The 26,482-nt window shown below is 32.0% G+C and overlaps 1 protein-coding gene across 3 annotated transcripts; it reads right to left on the bottom strand.

Moving 5' to 3' along the window:
• Positions 1-2,805: 2,805 nt before the first annotated feature.
• LOC111697052 (uncharacterized) lies at positions 2,806-26,412 on the bottom strand. 3 transcript variants are annotated; one of them, XM_023466924.1, is made up of 18 exons: positions 26,247-26,412; positions 20,785-20,914; positions 20,023-20,054; positions 19,558-19,632; positions 16,832-16,873; positions 16,001-16,129; positions 14,874-14,929; positions 12,998-13,150; positions 11,335-11,464; positions 8,802-8,906; positions 7,355-7,429; positions 6,598-6,798; positions 6,429-6,496; positions 5,269-5,345; positions 4,926-4,994; positions 4,014-4,079; positions 3,863-3,917; positions 2,806-3,139 (listed from the first exon to the last, which is right to left on the bottom strand). In XM_023466924.1, the coding sequence occupies exons 2-18, from the start codon at positions 20,900-20,902 to the stop codon at positions 3,049-3,051; spliced, it is 1,542 nt and encodes a 513-aa protein (XP_023322692.1). In that variant the 5' UTR covers positions 20,903-20,914; positions 26,247-26,412; the 3' UTR covers positions 2,806-3,048. The 3 variants fall into 3 exon arrangements, with proteins under 3 accessions (XP_023322692.1, XP_023322691.1, XP_023322693.1); XM_023466923.1 differs by lacking the exon at positions 26,247-26,412 and adding an exon at positions 23,062-23,163; XM_023466925.1 differs by lacking the exons at positions 2,806-3,139; positions 3,863-3,917; positions 4,014-4,079; ... (1 more) ...; positions 5,269-5,345; positions 26,247-26,412 and adding exons at positions 5,353-5,717; positions 23,062-23,163.
• Positions 26,413-26,482: the final 70 nt, after the last annotated feature.

The raw sequence follows: 26,482 nt of genomic DNA on the forward strand, positions 1-26,482 counted from the left end.
TACAGATTATGAGTTAAGTGTCGGAGTAAGGACGGATATAAGGATTAGTTATTCTGCGTATATAATTCAGAGGAAGGACGTATTTAAGGATCGGAGACTATTATTTACGTGTCGGAGCAAGGACGGATGTAAAAATCGCAGATTATGAGTGTCGGAAAATGACGAACATCAGGATCTAAGAATATATATATTTATAAGCTTTACGTGTCAAAGTTAGGACAGATACAAGGATCGGAGATTAAATTATTGTACGTGTCGGAGCAAGGACGAATATCGTAACATCTGAGTTTACGGAGGGGGGGGGGGGGAGTGAGGATCGGAACGATGGAAAGCACAATCCTCGAATTTATATATCAGGCCAAGATCACTAAACAACGCTCTACAACACTGCAACTAAATATTTTTTATTTTCTTATTTTGCAAATGGAGAAAAGCAGCCCAGCTAGCCCAGTTCTGACCAGCTGCATTGTTTCTTTATGTACTTAGAAACGGAATAGAACGGAATTGGAGAAAATAATTGTTGTTTTAACTGTTTAGAAAATATGATTTTGATATTTTTGATTATTTTAAATAAAAACTATCTACTATCTACTATCTACTATCTACAATCTACTATCTACTATCTACTATCTACTATCTACTATCCACTATCTACTATCTACTATCTTCTATCTTCTATCTTCTATCTACTATCTATATACTATCTTCTATCTACTATCTACTATCTACTATCTACAAGTGCATGTAGATAATTACTACAAATATTTACAGAATTCAAGAATAAAATGTTTATTGCTTAGAACAGATTACTTGACTAGAGGCATTATCTTAACCTCACGTATCCTCAGATCAATATTCTAGTATTTCTTTGAATTTGCAACAAGTGGCTGTTAGATAGTAGTCAAAAATCTTTCATGTAACTGTTGCTCAGCTTATCTAGGTAGAGCATATGAGCAGTTTGGTTAGTCTGTGCCTATCGTATAGTGCGGTTATCAGTTTCATTTAAGGTATTTTTGAATTGAAAATACCAGCTATACGAATTATGCTCTATTACCGTTTGCTCTATGGCCATTGACTAAACATGTCATTTTCTCTATAAACAAATTTTAAGAGTTTCTTCGCTTGTTTTCTTGATGGGTAAAGCTCTATATTAACAATCAACTACATTGACAATTATGATTACATCATAGTTTCACGATACTTTCTGCAGATATTTATTGAGCAATTTATAAGAGCAGATGGTTAAGAAAGCAAATTACGTTATATTTATTGAGCAAATTATAAGAGCAGATGGTTAAGAAAGCAAATTACGTTATAAAGCAAATGTTCAGAGAGAAAAGAGTAGGTGACATAAAGGAATTAAGTCTCTGCCACAAACTTAAAGGAATTGTGTCTTTGCCACAAACTAAAATTTTTCTATCGTTATAACTTTGCAACCCAATGTCGTAGACCTTAGATATTTCAAACTATGAATACTGGTAGATCAAATAATTTGAGTTTGAAATATCATAGTTTTACACTATCCAGTTTAGAAAATCTGAGTTTGTGACAAAAACTCATTTCCTTTATAACCCTTATATCTTTGTATCTTTGCAACCTGATGATGTAAACCTTGAATATTTCAAATTTCGATTCTTTGATTTAACAGATTTCATATTCTAAATTATACCTAAAGTCTACGACATTGGGTTGCAAAGATACAGCGATTAGAAAATAAGAGTTTGGGACAAAGACTCAATTCCTTTTTCGTAAATTTATAAAATTCCTCAACAGGTCAGTCAAAAGTGTATGCACAGAAAAAAAAACATGAATCCATTAACAATATTTATTTAATAACTAAATATATTTTTTTGAAATATTATTTTATGATGTCATATATCTTCATATACAAAAGTTTGTCCTAAAACTATGTTTTGTTGGACAACAAAATTTCAGTAAAAAAATATGTTATAATATTATAATAACTTAAAGATTTAATTTCTTGTCTATGTTTCTTGTTGAAAATGTCAATTTTTATGGATTTCAAATATTTTCACGTGGCTACTTTAATTTTTTTTGTGAAAGTAATTATTTTCATCACTTTTCAGATTGATTACTTTTACAGATCTTTTTGGTTTCGTTTATCATTTATCACAGTGTTATACAGAGTGTCCCAACAAACATGGGAATTCAGTGACGACTTTAAATGAAAATCGTCTTCGACCCATGCAGCCTTTTTTCATGAACACAATCATTGCAGTATTCCAGCTTTATCATACAGGGTGAGTCAGAAAAAAGTGTGAATACCGGAACCTGGTGAAAAATTGTACCTTTTTTTGTGCAACTCTACTGTATGGTGTTTTTTCAATATTTTATAAAAATTCTAATTTTTCTTTGGTATTCCATTTGCCAAAAAAAATCCGTGAACCTTTTTTTCTCTCAAAATCAAAAGTTCAGAAAAGCAAAAATGTGTATATAAATTACTTCAATCGAAATCTAAAATTTTATAAAGATTGAATCACAGAATCTTCAATAGATTTTAGATTTTGATAGAAACAATTTATATACACATTTTTGCTTTTCTAAACTTTCGATTTTGAGAAAAAAAAGGTTCACGGATTTTTTATGTATACCAAAAAAAAAATAAAAAATGTTTTAAAAATATTGAAAAAACATCTTACAGGAGAGTTGAAAAAAAGGTACGAATTTGCACCAGGCGCCACTAATCACACTTTTTTTGACTCACCCTGTATAATTTCGAAATCGACTGGTCTGGAGATTTTCAAAATATGATTTTATTTTCAAAATTGACGGAGATATTGCGAAATTTTCAAAAATTCAATTATTAAATAAATCAACTTAATATCTTATATATCTTATAATGTCTTAATATCTAATATCCTCGTTAATTTTTCGGTACAAGAAAGGTAGACAGACCACATTATGAAAAGCTCGCTAGACATACAGCGTTATTTTTTTAAAATTTTCTTTGCAGTGCGTAAGTCAGCTCTCAATTCCCATGCTTATTGGGTCACCCTGCATGTAAATATATATATGAGGTGTAACGGTTTAGAAATCTAGTGGTCTGAAGGATTGAAGAAATATCTCTTGTTTATGATCTCTAAACTTCATGTTATCCGGGTGCAAATTAGAGTTTAATCTAGGCAAAAAATAAATTAAATAAATCAAAATTATGGATTAATAATTACTCAGGTTCATGTTTAAGTAAGAGCTATGGGATGAAACTTAGGTAAAAACAACAACTGTTAGATTTTTACTCAGGGTATAGGTTAGCATTACAGGATAGTCACTCAGGGTATAGGTTAGCATTACAGGATAGTTACTCAGGGTATAGGTTAGCATTACAGGATAGTTACTCAGGGTATAGGTTAGCATTACAGGATAGTTACTCAGGGGGCGGGTTAAGATGTAATATAATTGCTCAGGTTTTAGGGTAGAACTAAAATTATAAGAATGTTGGTAAGAACTAAAACTGAATAATAATTAATCAGAGTTTAGGTAAGAACTAGAACTAAAAAGGCCAAATTTAAAGAATTTGAGCCGCGGTTTAAATTTAGGACGCGGCTCAAATATGGTTGGTTCAACTTAAAATTGTATTCAATTTTTCAAGATTTAAGCCGGCGCTCAATTGAAACCGATCTTTGTCGAATTTGAGACGCGGCTCAAAATTAATAAATACAGACTAGAACTAAACATTATTTCTGATAGTTCAAAACTAGAACTATAGGATAATTACTCAGGGTTAGGGTTAGAACTAAAACTACAAGATAATTTTTCAATAAAATGTTGGTCAAATCAGAAATTTTAGAATAAATTTTTACAATTATGATGATTAATTATCTTTAAAATAAAAGTTTTCTACCTTTTTAAACTACGTTGAGAATCCTCCAATGGTATTTCTTTACATCTTAAACCACCTAAACAAATTATATCAAATCTAACAAAAATAACAAAAACAACAGAAATAATAATAATACCAAAAATGCAAAAAATAAGATAAAATAAGTTGTTACCTATCATAATTAGAGCAAGTATGAGTCCCACTACATGAAACCCTGTAGACACAAGATAGCATAAACCTAAAAAAAAGTTTAAGATTTTCATTGTCAAATAGTTATAGTTTATTTCATTTTTCCCCCAAATAAATTGAGATATTTTTTATTAAAGGTTTTATATAACTCTACCCGGATATCCTATTCGAAAACACTACCAAAACTCCTGCCAGGAATCCTTACCAGGAAACCCTATCCCAAAACTTTACCCGGAAACAACTACCCCTAAACCCTACCCGAAAAAAACCCAGAAACTGCGCCCAGTAACCCTATGGGACCGGACACTTTACCTGAAACCCCTGATCAGAAACTTTACCCGAAAAACAGAACCCAACACCCTAACATGGAAAAAAACACCGGAAACCCTGCCCGGAAGCTTTAGCCGGAAATTCACCAGAAACCCTAACTAGAATATCTACCAGAAAACCCTGCACGGAAACTGTAACTGGAAGCCCTACCAAGAAACTATAACTTGAAACTCTACAAGGAAACCCTACTTGGAAACACTACCTGGAAAATATACCCGAAAACACTACCTGGAATATATACCCGGAAATCTTACCTGGAAAATATACCCGGAAACCCTACCTGGAAAATCTACCCGGAAACCATACCTGGAAAATCTACCCGGAAACCCTACCTGGAAAATATACCCGGAAACCCTACCTGGAAAATATACCCGGAAACCCTACCTGGAAAATATACCCGGAAATTCTATCTGGAAAATATACCAGGAAACCCTACCTGGAAAATCTACCCGGAAACTCTACCTGGAAAATATACCCGAAACCCTACCTGGAAAATATACCCGGAAACTCTACCTGGAAAATCTACCCCGAAACCCTACCTGGAAAATATACCCGGAAACCCTACCTGAAAACCATTTATGGGTAACCATATTATCATATAGACGAGTATATATGGTTGTTGCTAGAATCGGAACTAAAAAGCAAAACAATAATATCGATTCGGGTTAGGAACAGTTGATTTTGTGAAGTAAAATTGGAAATTGTTTTTTTTTTCTCTTTAAATGGTTAAGATTTCTTGTTTTTTTTATTCTATTTATTTATTTTTGTTCTTATTTAGATATAACTAAATGTTTTGGAAAAAATCAATATATACTTTTAAATCAAACGAAATTTTAAACCAAGAAAATTATTCTAGATATTTACATTATATAGTTAAATTGTAATATCTTAGTTGTTGATATTTGTTCCTAAGGATTCGACACTGGAGAGCATTGCAAACATTTTTCCTGTTTCCTCTGGAGCGCAACATCTCAACATTTCAGCTCTAGATAAACATTAAACATTTTTCCTGTTTCCTCTGGAGCACAGCATTTCACCATTTCAGCTCTAGATAAATATTAAACATTTTTCCTGTTTCCTCTGGAGCACAACATCTCAACATTTTAGCTCTAGATAAATAATAAACATTTTTCCTGTTTCCTCTGGAGCGCAACAACTCAACATTTTAGCTCTAGATAAATATTAAACATTTTTCCTGTTTCCTCTGGAGCGCAACAACTCAACATTTTAGCTCTAGATAAATATTAAACATTTTTCCTGTTTCCTCTGGAGCGCAACATCTCGACATTTCAGCTCTAGATAAATATTAAACAGTTTTCCTGTTTCCTCTGGAGCACAACATCTCAACATTTCAGCTCTAGATAAATATTAACATTTTCCTGTTTCCTTCAGAGCATAGATCTCAGCATCTTAACTCTAGATAAATATTAAATTTTTTTACTGATTCCTTCAGAGCATCGATCTCAACAATTCAGCTCTAGATAAATATTAAACATTTTCCCTGTTTCCTTCACAACACAAAATTTCAGCTCTAGATAAATAATAAACATTTTTCCTGTTTCCTTCACAGCACAACATTTCAGCTTAAGGTAAATAATTGATAATTTTATGATAATCAATTTAATGAACTCATCAATCTTAAAGATTAATAAATTGATCAACAAGATGAATTGTTCAACCAGAATTAATAAATCGACCAACAAGATGAATTGATCAACCAGAATTAATAAATCGATCAACAAGATTAATTGATCAATCAGATGAATTGTGTTCAAATGATCAAAAAAATGAATTGATCAATAATATTTTTAACCAGATCAATACATCAATTGTGTGCCATGTTGTTCATGAGGTCTAAAACCGTTTAAAAAAGAAACCAGGCTTAGATGAGTTTGGTTTCTTTATTTTCAATCCAATCCCCGTTCAAGTTTTTAATCAAACAATCTTAAAAACTCTTTTTCGTTTAAAAGTATTCGCCGACAAAACCAGATACAAGAATAACGAAATATTTATGTTTAATTGGTCTATTATTGACGGGAAAAGCACCGAACCGTTAAATCAATGTGACCTGATCGGAGGGCCATGTAGAGAGCTTACAATTTCTAATGCTGCTGATATATAGAACATCCATCCTTTCTAGTAATTACAAATAATTACAATATAAATTTTATTTCATGAACTTTGTTTTATATTATTATTATTATTATTATTATTATTATTATTATTATGATAATTACCCCTTGTGAGAATGCTTTGACGAGAGCTCCACTGATAGATGAGAGTGTAGCTATGATAATGATAACAGTATCATGAAGGTTAAAGTGTTTAAACAGAGGTAGGAGAAGGATTAGACCAAAGCTACTGATGAGAGATCGTGTTGTATCAAACCAGATATAATCGCTTCCATTCCACTCAAAATATCGTTTTGTGTACATAAGCTAAATATAAAAATAAGACTAAAAATAAGAAATGAAAGGTGGAGAGTTTGATGTATTAAAAAAGCTTAAAATTAGTTTATTTCTTACAACATGGGATAATGTTTTATGACATGCGCGGACCTCTTGCTCTACACAGGAAAGTTTAAACCCTTGCTTGCATGCTTTATTATTGCCTTGATACTAATTCATAAGCTCTCCTAAAATCTCTTGTAAAATATGTACAAAAACACAATTCTAGTTAATGTTTTTATGAAGAGAATGCGATCTAAACCGTCCTTCATGGAGCCCTATTTCCTAGCGGATTAGCCTAACACTGTTCTACCTAGGCCTATGTTTCATGAATAGGGAGACATGGTTGAAGTGCTCAAACGTACGTGGTTCAATCACTTCTCTTCAACTTAAACCGGTTCACAAGAAAAGTGGCTGAACTGCGTCAGCGAGGGTCAGCTACATTTTGCTTTTCATTAAATCTAGTTCCTGCCTTTGGGATCTGTTGATTAAGGTTCAAATTATCTTTACAAAAAAAAAACGGTCAGAGTTGACAGTAATTCATTACCTGAAAACTATGCTCGCCCAGGAATGATATTACCAGGACTAGCATCATCATTATCAACATTAAGATATACATCCTCTAAATAATCATTATCAACATTAAGATATACATCCTCTAAATAATTATCATTATCAACATTAAGATATACATCCTCTAAAAAATTATTATCAACATTAAGAAATACATCCTCTAAAAAATCTTTATCAGTATTAAGATATACATCCTCTAAAATTCATTATTAACATTAAGATATACATCCTTTAAAAAATCATTATTAACATTAAGATATACATCCTCTGAAATATCATTATTATCATTAAGATATACATCCTTTAAAAAATCATTATCAACCTTATGATATACATCCTCTAAAATATCATTATCAACCTTAAGATATACATCCTTTAAAAAATCATTATCAACCTTAAGATATACATCCTCTAAAATATCATTATCAACACTAAGATATACATCCTCTAAAAAATCATTATTAACATTAAGATATACATCCTCTAAAAAATCATTATCAACATTAAGATATACATCCTCTAAAATTCATTATTAACATTAAGATATACATCCTCTAAAAAATCATTATTAACATTAAGATATACATCTTCTAAAATTCATTATTAACATTAAGATATACATCCTTTAAAAAATCATTATTAACATTAATATATACATCCTCTAAAAAATCATTATCAACATTAAGATATACATCCTCTAAAATTCATTATTAACATTAAGATATACATCCTCTAAAAAATCATTATTAACATTAAGATATACATCTTCTAAAATTCATTATTAACATTAAGATATACATCCTTTAAAAAATCATTATTAACATTAATATATACATCCTTTAAAAAATCATTATTAACACTCAGATATACATCCTCTAAGAAATCATTATTAACATTAAGATATACATCCTCTAAAAAATCATTATTAACATTAAGATATACATCCTCTAAAAAATCATTATTAACATTAAGATATACATCCTCTAAAAAATCATTATTTTCATTAAGATATACATTCTCCAAAAATTTTAATATATCTTAATAGTTTAATTTAAAAGATTGGAGTGGCAAGATTAAAACCCAAATCAAGATTAAGAAGAACTGCACATTTAAGAATATGTTTATTTTAACAGGATCATCTCTCATTAGAAAGCAAAATATAATAAATAGTGGTTGTCGTTTAGATTTATTGAACGAAGACAACTTTCTATCTCAGTTTTGATTTCTAAAAAAATCAGTTAAGAGAAGGATACAAAATTTAATATTTATTAACCCGGAATTTTCGCACAGGGATTCATTTCAAAGGAAAAACTATAGCTCCAAGGAAGGGATCACATCTTTCTCAATATCTTCATCAATTTTGTGAAGGTAAAAATAAAAAGCTGTCTCTCAATGCCCATGTTTATTGTGGCGTACTGTACCTTGTTGTTTGGTCGTTTTTTAAAAGTAGTTTTCACAGCGTCTCCAATATGCCGCGGAGTAAATATCTTTGAGCATGATATACGTCCCGTCCGAGATATCTTTTCCTAGAACAAAAATATAGTTCAAATTAATCAATAAATGAATAGACAAATAGTGATTAGAGAACTCTGAAAGTTCTTCATCAAACTTTTAGACAGCCTTGGGCTTTGATTTTAACTCACCAAATTACTTATACTTTTTTGTAGCCCTAGGAACATACATTTTAAAAATGCAACGCCCTTGTTTCTAGCTTATGTTTAAATAATTGAATTGTAAAATACTGCTAGATTTAGGTTTGAGACCGGGAAAATCTTGGTTTGCTGTGAATATAAAAATCCGAGGATTGAACATCCATAAATAAAATAGGATATATCATTTAAAACGTGTCATTTTGATAAAACAAAACAAAAATGTTATATATTATTAATTATTTATTAATCAAATAAATAAATAGGAGCGTCGTAATATGAATGACTGTATATTATTTTTATTTGGCCAAACTGCAATACCATTTAGAAATATTTAAAATCCCAAGGATATCTCCTTCAGAGTATTGGACGGTTTAAAAATAGTATTGGCAACGCCCGCGTAAAACTAACTGCAACAATTTATATCCTGTTATGTTCGAAATATTTAAGTTATATTTTGATTTCTCATTAAAAATCTGTCAAAAATAGTGTTAGAAACCGTGAAGTTAAATCTTTAAAACGTATAGACCAACAAAAAATGTTTTAAAGGCAAAAACAAAAAAGGCTAAAGTTCAGACTCACTGCAGACTTTTAACAAGGACCTTGTTAAGAAAATATATTATTTGGAGAAATAAAAAGATGACGCAGTGACCTATTTAAGGAGATTTTCCAGTAATTAGAAAATATACTTATTATCCCTGTTGGTTGGGGATAAGAAACTTAATTAAAATTTTCCATTATTAAGATGTTTCTAAAGGCCAGAGAGTTATTATTTTCGTTAAACAAAGAAACACCTAAACTCCAGGTGCAGTACACTTGGTGTCACCTCATTGGCTAAAAGGAATTGAGTCTGTGTATAACCAACTCTGATTTTCTATATTTTTTCGACCTGACCGTGTAAACCTTTGATATTTCAAACATGGATTCTTTCTACGGCATTGAGTTGCAAAGAAATGTATCCAACCAGAGTTGAGATTTTAAAAGCTTAAACCCGACTAAAACCCAAACTCGGGCTTAGATAGAACCCAAGTCAGGATTGGTTCTGATTCGACCAATGAAAGACTGTTTTGCAAGCTTTCTCTCTGTAGCAGACAGAATGCCGTCAGATCAGCTGTGACAAGGAGATGTAAATTTCGAAAATTCAAACTTTATGATGATATATTATTTTCATAGTATGCATAAGTTTAATAAAATTTGACACCACAAATAATTCCCGAGATTTTAAATGTACAAATATTAAAGATTTTATGAAATTTACAATTATCAGCTATTGAAGACACGAGCCTTAAAGAGAGAAAAACCCAAGATGGTTGGTTCTTACTAAACTCAAGGCCATCTAAAACCCGGGTCTTGACTTAAGTTTTACTTGGGTCTAAGCAGACGCTAAGACCGGGTTTTACTCGGGTTTAAGCTTTTTAAATCTCATCTCAGGGGTCCATATAATTCCTTTTTCAACCCCATTTGGGATTGACAAATTTGAAAGAAATGGGGGCAAATTTTTTAAATGGGGGCAAATTTTTTTTAAATGGTAACTTTAAAAAATCGGGGCATTTTTATTTAATTGGGGGCATTTATTTTAAATTGGGGGCAAATGTGTTAGTGGAATTTGAAAATGTTTTTTAATTGGGGGAATTTTTTGTAATTGTGGGCATTTTTTTTAATAATTGGGGGCAAATGGGTGCAAATGTGTAAGTGGAATTTGAAATTTTATTTTAATTGGGGGCATTTTTTTAAATTGGGGGCAAATGTGTCAGTGGAATTTAAAAATGTTTTTTGAAATTGGGGGCATTTATTTTTTAATTTGGGGGCAAATGTTATAGTGGAATTTGAAAGTATTTTGTAATTGGGGGCATTTTTTTATAATTGGGGGCAAATGGGGGAAAATGTGTTAGTGGAATTTGAAAATGTTTTTTTAATGAGGGCATTTTTTTACAATTGGGGGCATTTTTTTTAAAGTTGGGGGCAAAAAATTGTTTTGGGATCGAGAAAATCAGATATTTTGGGAATTATATGGACCCCTGTATCTAACTGATAAGCAGAGACCAAGTTATCAGTGTGTATTGTAAATAAGAATTTTTTACCAAAACCAAATATATTTTTTTGATCTTATAGGATCCCAGAGTGTATATAAATTCAGTGGTGATTTTTTGTTTTACAAAAATTAAAATTATCTGAAACTATCTAAGTAATATTTGCGTTAGATTCCAATTATGGGAACCAATGTACAATAAAATTATATTGTTATAATCCCAAATAAAGTTCTGAGAATGAAAAAGAGTAAACTTTGTTATGTAAACCACTGTACCTTGAAATTATAAAGTTTAATAATCCCAAATAAAGCTCCGAGTATGAATAAGAGTAGGCTAGCTGCAAAAACACAGACAAACCCTCCATTGCTGTATAGTAGTCCACCAACTCCTGATGCTATTGGTTTGCTGAAAAATATCAAGTTTTAAAAAATAAAACTAAGAAAATGAATCATAGCATAATGATTGTGACTAATTTGTGATAAGAATATTACTCAGAGCATATTTTGACTAAATTGTAAGAAATAATAAAGTAAAATGAGGAAAGGCAGACCAACTATTCTTTCCGGGTATGAAACCCAAAACATTCTAAAATAGCCATAAAATTTACCAAAAAGCTAAAAGAGTTATGAACTCTAAATTGGTAAAAAAAAACAATAATTTTATTTAGCTACCTGAATCTTCAGGAGAAGGGTTGAGAGTATAAAACTACCTGAACCCCTAGGAGAAGGGTTGAGAGTATAAAGCTACATGAATCTTCAGGAGAAGGGTTGAGAGTATAAAACTACCAGAATCTTCAGGAGAAGGGTTGAGAGTATGAAGCTACCTGAACCCCCAGAAGAAGGTTGAGAGTATGAAGCTACCTGAACCCCTAGGAGAAGGTTGAGAGTATGAAACTACCTGAACTCCTAGGAGAAGGTTCTGAGTATTAAGCTACCTGAACCCCTAGGAGAAGGTTGAGAGTATGAAACTACCTGAACCCCTAGAAGAAGGTTCAGAGTATTAAGCTACCTGAACCCCTAGGAGAAGGGTTGAGAGTATGAAACTATCTGGAACCCTAGGAGAAGGTACAGAGTATGAAGCTACCTGAACCCCTAGGAGAAGGTTGAGAGTATGAAACTACCTGAACCCCTAGAAGAAGGTTCAGAGTATGAAGCTACCTGAACCTCCAGGAGAAGGGTTGAGAATATGAAGCTACCTGAACTCCCAGGAGTTGGGTTGAGAATATAAAGCTAATTGAACCCCTAGGAGAAGAGTTGAGAATATGAAGCTACCTGAACCTCCAGGAGAAGGGTTGAGAGTATGAAGCTACCCAAACCCTCAGGAGAAGGTTGAGAGTATAAAGCTACCCAAACCCCCAGGAGAAGGTTGAGAGTATGAAGCTACCTGAACCCCTATGAGAAGGTTGAGCGTATAAAGCTACCTGAACTCCTAGGAGAAGGTTGAGAGTATAAAGCTACCCAAACCCCCAGGAGAAGGTTGAGAGTATGAAGCTACCTGAACCCCCAGGAGAAGGGTTGAGAGTATAAAAATACCCAAACCCTCAGGAGAAGGTTGAGAGTATAAAGCTACCCAAACCCCCAGGAGAAGGTTGAGAGTATAAAGTTACCTGAACCCCTAGGAGAAGGTTGAGAGTATAAAGCTACCCAAACCCCCAGGAAAAGGTTGAGAGTATAAAGCTACCTGAACCCCTAGGAGAAGGTTGAGAGTATAAAGCTACCTGAACCTCAGGAGAAGGTTGAGAGTATAAAGCTACCTGAACCTCAGGCGAAGGTTGAGAGTATAAAGCTACCCAAACCCTCAGGAGGTGGTTGAGAGTGTAAAGCTACCCAAACCCTCAGGAAAAGGTTGAGAGTATGAGGCTACCCAAACCCCCAGGAGAAGGGTTGAGAGTATGAAGCTACCTGAACCCCCAGCAGAAGGTTGAGATTATGAAGCTACCTGACAGCCCAGGAAAAGTTAAGAATTCCCATCCTAAGAGTTCTATCCTCCGGAGTACAGTTGTCTGATATAAAACTGTATGTAACCATGATAAATACAAGATATCCGCCAGATAAATTCTTTACTGCAACTACTGTACCCAGCCATATCCACCTGTACAGTGTACATTTTATAGAATGTTAGGTACTTTCCCAAAGGGGTTTTCCTAAGTGGCAACTTCCCAAGGGTATTTTCCCAAGTAGCAACTTTCCAAATGTGCAATTTCCCAAGCGGCAACTATCCAAATCTGTCCAAGCCGCAGCGCTCGGCCTCTAAGCCTGTTCTGGCCTCAGCGCTCAGCCCCATAGCCCATCCGAGCCGCAGCGCTCGGCCCCCAATTGCAGCCTGCGGCGCATCAGAGGGCCTAACCTAACCTTTGGGAAGTTGCCGCTTTGGAAATTGTACATTTGGGAAGTTGCCACATGGGAAGTCGCCCTTGGAAAAAAATCTTTAGGAAATTACCTAACACCATTTAATAGGATTAAACTATTGGACCTTTAAAGGAAGTTTCAGTAGAAGTAAACATTTACTGTTATAGCGCCAATATAAGGATTTATCTCTAATGGGATAATGAGCTAGATAGAAAGATAGAGAGATGCAATTTCTATTGGTACAGAATAGACACCAAACACATGGCTAAACCCTAATTGGATCAGGCGGTAATGGACTTGACATACAGGAGTGGACTGCAGTCGTAATATCAAGTGACCCATCATTTAAAGAGTGGTATATCCGATTTACAACGGTACCCTGTAAATTGTCTGATCAATGATACGTAGATATTCTTATTTTTATGGCTGGAACTCTAGTTTCTTTTACCGAGTTACCCAAAAAGGATGACAATGTAAAGACGACCTAAAACTCTCAAAATATAACGATTCAAAGGTTAATTATTATAGTCTTTTGATAGCGTTTTATATGATTTAGCAAAAATATAGTTGCATGGAATAATGAATATAAAGAAACAGACCGAATAAAATCCGTCGTCTTTATTAAAGTCTCATCCTTTGTGGGTAACCCTCTATCAAAAATAAGTATATTCTACGTTATCGACGCCCGTACCGTTGTGAATCAGGCACACCACAGTAAAAAAGAAAGGTCACCTGAAATTTTCGCATACAGTCCCTTTAAGACAGTTTCATTAGTGCAGGATTTAAATGTATTAGTTACGCTCGTGTAATATGATTTAAACTCAATTCACTAGTTCAAGGTTTCCTATTAACTGTTGATGTAAAGATAAATTAGTCTTTGCCCCAAATTCAGATTTTCTACATAAATATTTGTTTTGAACACGATGTCGTAGATTAAATAGATTAAATAGTCTCAGTTTGGAATATCAAAAGTTTATGTTGCAAAGATATAGGGACTAACAAATTAAAGTTTGTTGCACAGGCTCAATTCATTTATTCCAAAGTATTCCAAAGTATTTTCATAAACAGGGAGAACCAGAAAACTCTGGAATGAAAGACGACTTTTAGATTTTAGTTATGACGTTAAATAGCCCATTGAACACGAGACATTACAATTGTGCAGTGGAAATAAGTAAAATTGCTAAGTTACTTGTCCAACTATTTGCTTTGTAACAACATCATAATGGCGTCTTCCTATTCTAGAGTTTTCTGGTTCACGCGGTACATTCTTAACAAGTCTAGATATATATTATTCATATTCTTTTAAGTTTGTTTTCATAAAAAATTTCTTTCACCTTGACTTTTTTAAATTCTTGATAATTTCGAGTGAATCTCCATTTTAAGTGGTATGTTCGATTCACAACGAAGCCCTATAAGCTTGGTCTGGTCACAATAAAACACGTTTTAAAATAGAAAAATGGAGATACCTGTTCCATGAGCTGAGAAATATGGCGTTGAGAAGATTGAAAAATGCGGCCAATGTCTGAATTAAAATATTTAAAATAGAAAATATTTACTTAATTGATTACTTAATGATTAAACAATTTCACCCTCCTCACTCTTCTCTCCCCCATAAACCCTAGAATATTCTCATTATGGGCGAAAAGGACTATATCTAGTTAAGAAAAGGACTATCAAGTTAGGAAAAGGACTATATCTAGTTTGGAAAATGACTATATCTATTTTGGAAAAGGAATATCTAGTTAGGAAAAGGACTATATCTAGTTAGGAAAAGGACTATCTAGTTAGGAAAAGGACTATATCTAGTTAGGAAAAGGACTATATCCAGTTTGGAAAATGACTATATCTATTTTGGAAAAGGACTATCTAGTTTGGAAAAGGACTATATCTAGTTTGGAAAAGGACTATCTAGTTAGGAAAAGGACTATATCTAGTTAGGAAAAGGACTATATAGTTAGGAAAAGGATTATCTAGTTTGGAAAAGGACTATATCTAGTTAGGAAAAGGACTATATCTAGTTTGGAAAATGATTATATCTATTTTGGAAAAGGACTATCTAGTTAGGAAAAGGACTATATCTAGTTAGGAAAAGGACTATATATAGTTTGGAAAAGGACTATCTAGTTAGGAATAGGACTATATCTAGTTAGGAAAAGGACTATATAGTTAGGAAAAGGATTATCTAGTTTGGAAAAGGACTATCTAGTTTGGAAAGCACTATATAGTTTGGAAAAGGACTATATCTAGTTTGGAAAGGACTATCAAGTTAGGAAAAGGACTATATCTAGTTTGGAAAAGGACAAAATCTAGTTTGGAAAAGGACTATCTAGTTTGGAAAAGGACTTTATCTAGTTTGGAAAGGACTATCTAGTTTGGAACACCCAAAACTACAGTAGAATTAAATTTTAATATCAATTTTTATCGATTTTTCTGTGTTATACAAATAGAAAAAATTTATAAGACCTAAAGCGATTTGGGGTCAAGTGGAGATGGTTCTTTAAAATTTAGCCACTGAAAAAAGTGCTATTGTCCATAAAGGGATATAAAATAAAAATATATTATTTGTTTTATAAAATGCATGTAAATAGATTACCTTTGCTGCTACGCACAGAGCAATAAATCCTTTTCTTCCAAATATATCACTCCAGCTCCCAATATAGAAACTGATTATCACTGGGAGGAAATATTCAGCGTAAGTGATGATATTATTGAAATATACAACCTGAAAAATACGGTCTAAAGTAATTGTTGCCTTATTTTAAATTAGGAACACATTAAGTCAATTTTATAATTCAAAGATGCTAATGAGTGTCAGATTGGCCAGACACATTTAAAATTTGGTGTTGATGATGGACCAAACCTCATACAGTTAACAAAGTAAATTTTATTGAAAATATTTTTCGGTCTAGGCTGACTCTCGTCAGTTCTAACGATATAATAACCATTAAAATTAAAAAATTGACAAATGTTAAGAACAACAAGAAAAAAGGGTCAGTCAGAGGGAAAAAAGGAAACGAACGATCAGATCGTATGATACGCAAAACGATTATTTGCAAAGATTCTCTTTTTAAAGAATGGTTTAAGACAATTATTATTCCTTGAGATTATTTATATATATGAGTATAAAGTATATAACAGTCACGTTTTTGAAAAAAAGCCGGATTCTCGTAAATGTCTTATATATATTTTCCTATCAATTGCGGTTTCATATAATAGTTTTGGTTTTAAGTTTTGAATTTTTAAACCTTAAACTTATTTCTATATATTTTAAACGCTTTCATACCTCTAATCTTTTTAAATTGGTAATACGAAAAATCATTTGTTTTGGTCTTATATTGAGCGTGGAGTTCGATCAACAATAAAGCAACAGAAAAACCAAGAATTTCGATTTTCGGCAAAAAATTCAATTTAAAAAATGTCTCACCTCACTCTCAATTTCATTATAAGTACTTTCGTTTTTGTGCTCCTGGACTCATTCGACAATTTAAATATCATTAATTTCCGTTTTTTTGCATTTTATTAAATAAGTAAAACATTTTAGGATAAAAGGAACTGAAAGCGTAGTATTATGCGACCCTTTATGAACATGTAGCAATACCCAATTCACAACGATACCCTTGAAAATTTTATCTGTTCAATAAGGAGCAAGATATTGTTGTTTTTCCAGATTTGAAAGTGTTGACTATTTCTATAGGTTTTCCTGCAGTAGAAATGCCAAAGTCACTTTTGTAGAGAAACCGCATTTGAAAATAATTAGTTCTCAAAATTAAACACATTAATATCTATTTCATAGTTGATCACGCAAAGCTTTTAAGGGTAACACTGTGAATCGGGCATTGCCTTCTCTACATGTTGGTTGCTTAAGTTTTGTTGACATTCCTTTAATCTAAAATGGTTGATTAGCCGGTAGTCTGTTGAATAATCATCGATGGTAATCGCTACTAATTTTACTTCTATCTGTTGCGTCTATAGGAGAAAATTGTTAAAAACGACTCATACCAAAGAACGTAGCGTCCGTACAAATTCAAAAGGTTGCATAATTCAACTATGATCGTAAAAAAAACAAATAATATAGATATTACAACCAATAATCATCGATAACTCTTCGGCGCATTCGTATATAATTGATATTTCATAATAATTTTTTATCTTTTTTTATGATCCGGGAGTTATTTTTACAATTATCGCTGATTATAGGTTGTTATAATATCTGAATGATTTGTTTGGAATTAGATTGATTTTTCTGCGATCCGAGTCGAATGTTGCAACTTTCTGAATTTGTATGGACGCTATGTTCTTAGGTATAAGTCGATTTAAACAATTATCCCTAATGGACGCGACAGAAATAAGTTAGATTAGTAGCGATCACCATCAATAATTTTTCGACGTAAGCCTATGACCCCTTTCATTATTCGCGAACACTCCCTTTAAAGTAATAGAGTCAATTCATTGTATTACATAAAAGGTTCCGAAACTGATGAGAAAGAACTTTATTTTTCATGAAAACTTTTCAAAGAAAAGTGATGAGAACTTTACAAAAGATTAACTTCAGCTTACATACAAGAGAAAAATGTACAATTCACACTGAACATGGTGTCTCATGAATATTGACAAAAGTACACTTCACACTGAACATAGTGTCTCATGAATATTGAGAAATGTACACTGCACACTGAACATGGTGTCTCATGAATATTGACAAATGTACACTGCACACTGAACATAGTGTCTCATGAATATTGACAAAAGTACACTTCACACTGAACATGGTGTCTCATGAATATTGAGAAATGTACACTGCACACTGAACATAGTGTCTCATGAATATTGACAAAAGTACACTTCACACTGAACATTGTGTCTCATGAATATTGAGAAATGTACACTGCACACTGAACATACACACTGAACATGGTGTCTCATGAATATTGACAAATGTACACTGCACACTGAACATGGTGTCTCATGAATATTGACAATTGTACACTGCACACTGAACATGGTGTCTCATGAATATTGACAAATGTACACTGCACACTGAACATGGTGTCTCATGAATATTGACAAATGTACACTGCACACTGAACATAGTGTCTCATGAATATTGACAAATGTACACTGCACACTGAACATGGTGTCTCATGAATATTGACAAATGTACACTGCACACTGAACATGGTGTCTCATAAATATTGACAATTAATTAAATTTTAATTCGTCTGTCTTCTTATTGATTAAGCTGAACGTAGATAAAGGGCTTAAGGAGGATAATTTAATTAACTTTTGTCTTTAATAACATTAAATTTGCTCATTTATGTAATGCACACAATAAATTGACTTGTTTTTTTAGACTAAGTATACTGAGTAGGAAATTTAAAAATGAGATTCAGGTTTAGTTAAAACCGGTTTCAATTTTCCTAAAAAGAAACGTGTTGGTACAGCACTTAAAGAAACTGAGTTCTTGCCCCAAACTCTGATTTTTAATCCCTTTATCTTTCCAATCCCCGATATCGTAGCCCCTAGATATTTAAAACTATAAAGTTCTGTTAGATCAAATATTATAAATTTTAAATATCAAAGGTTTACACTATCAGTAGAAAAAAAGGAAATTTTAGTTTCTTTATAATATCAACTGCATAAACTTTCAAATGAGTTGTTAAACATCTAAGGTTAAACCGATTGTGGTTTAAGATAAACAAAATTTCGCACTAAACTTTAGAACCAACTCATGGTGCCTCAAGAACTTATTATAAGATTCGATAACGGAGTTAAGTCTTTGCCACAAATTCAAATTTAATAATTTTTAAATATTTGCAACCCGATTTTGTTAACCTTTGATATTTTAAAATTAGATAATATCGATCAAACAGAATTCATCGTCATTTCTTAGGCCTACGTGCAGTAGGTTGCAAAGATATAGAGATAAAAAAATCAGAGTTTGTGACTAAGACCATTGCTTTTGGAGTTTAACCATAAACACTTTGTTTAACTTTGTAGAACTTCTCGATCATTTATAAACTTCCATCTCTGGGTTGGGAAAGTCGGCAAAACTGTACTCCCGTACGGTTGTTAGAAACATTATACCAACGACCTTTCTTGAGTAATCTCTGAAAATTTAATTTTGATGCAAAAAAACGATATTAAAATTGCCTCAAAGTGGCGGCAGTATTCATCGGTAACATTAAACTGAGATTCTGAGCAGATCTTGTAAAGAAGCATTTGCTCCTGAAAAAAATCAAATTAAAGAGAGAGAACCATGAAACTATGGAATAGAAAGATATTTTAAGTAATCTTAATTGTGTAGAGTCTATGATCGTCTTCCTATTCCACAGTTTTCTGGTTCTCACTGTATTTACTATTCATCAACGTCAATTATGTAACTATGACAGAAGAAGAAAAATCTAACAAAAAAATTAAATGTTAAAAATTAACCAAAAAAACTATCGGATCTGTGATAATCATAAGTTGGTCGTGTCAGAAAACAATATAACCCTTAAATTTTTCCAATTCGGTCAATGTCAGCTGATCATTCTTAGAAAGACGACATCATCATCTCTTTATAAAGTTTTTTGTTGTAATATATGTCAAATAATTATTAAAGAACTGAATCTATACCTGTGGAACGTTTATCATATTGGAGGCTACTCCTAAAATAAATATTGAAAATTTAACCCTCTCTAACTTTTTTAGTTGAGATTACATAGCTAAAAAACTTTGGATTGATTGCTGTCTCCACTATTTAAAACTCAAAATGTCCCTGTAACAGTTTAGAAAGTATTTCTTCTATAACCTGCCAAATAACAAATTCCAAGACAACAATTCAAACTTAAAAGATAAATAATAAGAAGTAATTGAACTACGTAGAATAAATTTAACACCTTATTTTCTCCGTCAGATCAGCTTTGTCTATGCAGTTCAACTACTTCTAGCTATTCATTAAATTTGGCCCAAGAGGTCAGATTTAATGAATATTAGGAAAGAGCAGCTGTTCAAGATATGAACAATTCAATTAATTCTCTACTGTGGATGAGAATGCACTTGATAAGTATCTAAACTAGCTTAGGTTAATAACATCTCGTTGTTAAAGGGTGTGAACGCGTAAATTAAGTGACCCTACATATGCAAAGATGGCAACGATTAACAACCATACCCTTAAAAGATTTGTCTGATCAATTATGAATTATTTGTCAATGTTCAAATGTTTGAAAACTGATTACTTTCGATTGTGGTTTACACCTAGATAAACGAAATATCTTTCACGTTATTAATAAAGGTTTCAAGGGTGCTGTTGTGAATCGGGCATTGCCATCTTTGCATGGAGGATTATCTTAAATTACGCTTCCAGTCCTATTAATGTTAATTCAAGCACATGGTTACCTAGAAGAAGCATGAGTGGTTCGATTGTCATTAATGAATAAGCTCTTCTGATCCGTTTCATCATCCCTAGACTCTCCTCTCCTAACTTCTCAGTGTCAGGAGTTTTATTCTCCGACATTCTCAGATATATCTTGATAAATATACAAATATTAAAAGAAACTGATTACTGGGACAACTGTCGTCTTATTTCAAGTTCACGGTAACTAGAGGTTCTAGATTCAAGTTCACGGTAAACTAGAAGTCCTAGTTTCAAGTTCACGGTAAACTAGAGGTCCTAGTTTGTTCACGGTAAACTAGAGGTCCTGGTTTCAAGTTCACGGTAAACTAGAGGTCCTGGTTTCAAGTTCACGGTAAACTAGAGGTCCTGGTTTCAAGTTCACGGTAAACTAGAGGTCCTAGTTTCAAGTTCACGGTAAACTAGAGGTCCTGGTTTCAAGTTCACGGTAAACTAGAGGTCCTGGTTTCAAGTTCACGGTAAACTAGAGGTCCTGGTTTCAAGTTCACGGTAAACTAGAGGTCCTAGTTTCAAGTTCACGGTAAACTAGAGGTCGTGGTTAAACTTTAGATTCCATTTTTAACCACTAAATGTAGATTTTTCTTATTTACTATTTCATACCATTTTGTTGGTCTTTGCATTTAAAATATCTTTGAAATATTTAAGTATATAATGTCTATAACGTCATTTTGATGGGTTTTGAATGAGAGATTATACAATGAATAAAAAATATTTCGATGCAGACAGGATGCACTTCGCTCAGATATCATTGTTTATAATTTGAAAAGCTGATTATTTTCAATAGTGGTTTCTCAACTAACATTACATTCGCATTTCTACTGCATAAAACATATAGAAATTATTAGAATTAATAATTTTTTAATCTAAAAAAACGACAATATCTTCCACATTTGAGATAAAGATTTTAGGGGTATCGCTGTGAATCGGGCAGTCTTCAAATTACTCTTACAGTCCCTTTAATTGCCGTATAAGATTTAATATTTTAAAATAAGAGTTTGAGGCGAGTAATAAGCTCTTTACGTTTTAGTTTTGCTGTAGCAATTCTAATTTTGTCAAATGAGGCATGAAGCATGCCTGGCGTTGCCCGTGGAATTAAAAAATTGAAATTTGAAAGAAAAAAAAATCGTATTTTAGTCTATGTTTCTTCCAATGTATCCAAATCGTTTTTTAGTCTATGTTACTCCCAATGTATCCTTGGGTTTCCTAAAAAAAAATGTCAGCCAATTTGGTCCAGCCGTTTGGCCATGGCTGTAGGTAACATATAAACATACATACACACACAATTAAGCTAGTAAACTAGCAAACTAGCAAACTAGCAAACTAGTAAACTAGCAAACTAGTAAACTAGCAAACTAGCAAACTAGCAAACTAGTAAACTAGCAAACTAGTAAACTAGCAAACTAGTAAACTAGCAAACTAGTAAAACTAGCAAACTAGTAAACTAGCAAACTAGAAAACTAGCAAACTAGTAAACTAGCAAACTAGCAAACTAGCAAACTAGTAAACTAGCAAACTAGTAAACTAGCAAACTAGTAAACTAGTAAACTAGTAAACTAGTAAACTAGCAAACTAATAAACACGATATTTATCAGGAAAGACAATTAAACTAGTAAACTAGCAAACCGCTAATAGGGCGAGTTGCATTCGGTTTCTTCTATTTAAATTCAAGCATCTTGGTCTATAATTTAGCAATGTTTAAACTTATGAAGATTAAATGTTGTACTTTTTCGTTCAGAAAAAAAAGGAAAAAAGTCTTCAAGAGAAAAGCAACAAGAAAATGTTTAATACGTCAAACTGTGATCTTAAATCACATTTCTCTGGGATAAGGACCAAACCGTTATATCTGCTTGCTAGGATTCCCAAAGTATCATTTTTAACAGTGATATTTTTATACAATTAATCATTGCAGTTCATTAACTTTCTGAATTAAGAGTTTATTTATCATGTATCTAAGTTGTATTGTATGTAACTTAATTGCTGTATCCTATATCTCCCTGTATGTTGTATCCTCTGTAAGTAACCTACTCTATCCTGTATGTATGTTGTATCCTCTGTAAGTAACCTACTGTATCCTGTATGTATGTTGTATCCTCTGTAAGTAACCTACTGTATCCTGATTTGTGACTATGGTGTCTCATGAATATTGACAAATGTACACTGCACACTGAACATGGTGTCTCATGAATATTGACAAATGTACACTGCACACTGAACATGGTGTATATCCTGTATGTATGTTGTATCCTCTGTAAGTAACCTACTGTATCCTGTGTGTATGTTGTATGTATCCTATGTAACTGAAAGTTTCCCGATTTGTGACTGAGTATTGCATATATCTTATCTTCCATCTTCAAAACTTATTTAATATTAAATAAATTAAAGAAAAAAAATTATGTTTTCATGACAAAACTGTGAAATGAATTCTGAAATAAAAATGCATCAGGGAGGCCATATGTTTATATACTATAGATAATTGTCTGGGGAATTGAGAATTTCAAAATAAAACGTTTATTGACAAATTAAAGGGACTGTCATTGTAATTTCAACTGAACCTATATTTAAAGGAAGGCATGCCTGAATTATAGCAGAACCCTTAAACCAGAACCTTTATTAAATCAGTAGATATTGTCATTTTTGAAAAGTGTATAATTCTCACAATTTTATGCATTGTTTCTGTTACAGAAATCACCAAGTCACATCCTTACAGAAATCGAATTTAAAAATAATCATTTTTCAAAATTAAAACTACGTAGTTCTCTAAATTCTACAGGGTGTCCCAATAAACAATTGAATAACGATTTCGATATCGTTGTTTTAAATAATTCCTTGATTTAGTTTAGTGATACCTACTGAGAAAGCTTTAAACCGTAAGATTATCGTCTGCTATGTCAACAATTTGTTTGTTTGTGTTTTGACTGCATAAGGGTGTACTTAGTAAAAAATTACAGTATGAAAACAAATTAAACTTGTCCGTCTTCACTGTTCATCTTACAGAGACATTATATACACATCTTTACAGTCTTTTACCGTTTTCATAAAATAAACTCTAGCAGACATAATAATATTATCGCCTTTGAACACAAATATTTCAATGCTGATTCTTAACAAAGACGTTCTCGAATTCGTCACTGAATTCCCGTGTTTATTGGGACACCCTGTATAATACAATGTACTACTACTAATATTATTACATTACGTCCAAAACAAAGTAAATTGGACGTAAGATTGAAATTTTATATATTTTAATGATAAATCCTTTAATTGATCCAGAGGGATTATTAGGTAACATTGGCATGTTACGCAAGAAAAATAAAAAAAAAGTTTGCTTTATTTCTGACGCTTTATACTATAAGTCTGCTAAACTGTCATTTGTAAAGAAATCCATTTTAATAGTTTAATGCAACAAGCTATAAGAGCCGATTTTAATCATTACAATTATAAATACGTTATAAAACTAGTTGTTTTCCTTGGATTTTAATGTTTTTATATTGTAGTTTAAACACGATAGATATTATTGTTTAAGATGAAATTTAAATCTTTTTTATTCTTTTTAACAGCTCTTCAACAAGAGTAATCATGATTTAATTAAAGATATCCTTGTTATTTCTGATATTTTTAAATTGTTTATTCTTTAAAAAAGTGACTTGCTGATTTATGCTGCAGCAGAATGTAGCATTTTTCTAGATAGAACAACATGAATATCGTCTTTGTTCCATACTTGTAGATAAAGGTTTGAAGGTTATCTCTGTGAACCGAAAAAAACTTTAGGATAAAAACATTCGAAGATATAATTGAACCAATAATCACACGATTTATATACATTTTTGTCGATTACGTAGAAATAGATTTGCGCAATATCGATGCATTTTTTCGAAACTACGAAAGTATAAAATTTTCCACTTGTGGTCCAGTCGTTTCACCACAAACTACTGGACAGATAAAACTAAACTAAATTTCAAGACATTAAAAATATATTCTGACCCCGATATCATTTTTTAAAAAGGAGCTGTTCACAAATTAAATAATGTTTGCATTTTTAAAAATATTTTTTTTGACGATACATTTTTTGTAAAATAACTGGTTGTACTTTACTTTCTTTAAGTATCTTTTCTTATGAATTGCACGTACTTTGTTTCCAGTACACAAATTACTTTAGTACTTTGTTTCCAGTACACAAATTACTTTAGTACTTTGTTTCCAGTACACAAACTACTTTAGTACTTTGTTTCCAGTACACAAACTACTTTACGTACTTTGTTTCCAGTACGCAAACTACTTCAGCACTTTGTTTCTAGTACAAAAACTACTGTAATACTTTGTTTCTAGTACACAAACTACTTTACGTACTTTGTTTCCAGTACGTACACAAACTACTTTACGTACTTTGTTTCCAGTACACAAACTACTTTAGTACTTTGTTTCCAGTACACAAACTACTTTAGTACTTTGTTTCCAGTACACAAACTACTGTAGTACATTGTTTCCAGTACACAAACTACTTTAGTACTTTGTTTCCCGTACAAAAATTACTTTAGTACTTTGTTTCCAGTACACAAACTACTTAAGTACTTTGTTTCTAGTACACAAACTACTTAAGTACTTTGTTTCCCGTACAAAAATTACTTTAGTACTTTGTTTCCAGTACACAAACTACTTAAGTACTTTGTTTCTAGTATACAAACTACTTTAAACGCATTTTTAAGACTTATGAACTTATATGAAACAGAATTAAGTATAATGAAAACAGATGTTTTGTCCGTATTTTTTTCTTTTTCTTTCTACTTTTCTACGTTTGCAAGTTTGCTAAATAAACTATTATGATTCTTTTTTTTAATAGACGACATTTATAAGAACCCAACCGCATATCTGTGAACGGTCCCTATTAAAAAATATTTTGCGTTTGTTGCTGATAAATAAAAATTATGTTTTTAAAGGGACTGTTGACGAAGTTTTAACTGGAAATTAAGGATTTCATGTTAGATCTACGACGGTCCCTTTAAAGAAAAAGTGATGGAGATATCCTTATTCCGGATACAGAGACTTTAAAGTAAATTGTCAAATTGTTCTTTCCAAGATAGAAAAGCTACGATATTGACACTCAGACAGGTTTAAATTGTAACGTTATGAATCGAAAACTTAACAAACATCACTTTAAACAGAATTTTATACTTTTTATTTTTATTCGTTTTTAGGCGAGTGTTTAATATTATGGCTAATATTTGATATTAATCATAATTTAACGCAATGATTAAAAACCTCAACCTCTCTTTCCACGATGAAAAAAATAAATCCAAATTTTTTTTTATCAATTTAAAAAAAGTCTGAAGAAAAATACTCTCTCTTATAAAGTTTTCTCACCATACCAGCGAAATTGAATCTCAAATTCAAACTATGAAATTAAATCTCAAATTCAAACTATGAAATGCGTTTTTTTTTTGTTTTTTACCTTTTTCCCTCTGGAATTATTGACTTTTTGTTATGTTTAAAAAAAAACTTCAGCATGAATTATTTTTTCATGTTTCTGCACTACTGCTTGAGAGTGATTTGTATGTTTTATGATTTTGGATTTGAATTGAAATTAATTAACTTGTTTTGATACATGAAACGTCTATTCACAGTGCAGTTTGCAAGACTGCAGTATTAGCCGAACAAAATCAGCAAAAACATTTTAAAAGTCACAAA

This window comes from Eurytemora carolleeae, unplaced genomic scaffold (assembly GCF_000591075.1).
Source record: "Eurytemora carolleeae unplaced genomic scaffold, Eaff_2.0 scaffold274, whole genome shotgun sequence".
NCBI lineage: Eukaryota > Metazoa > Arthropoda > Copepoda > Calanoida > Temoridae > Eurytemora > Eurytemora carolleeae.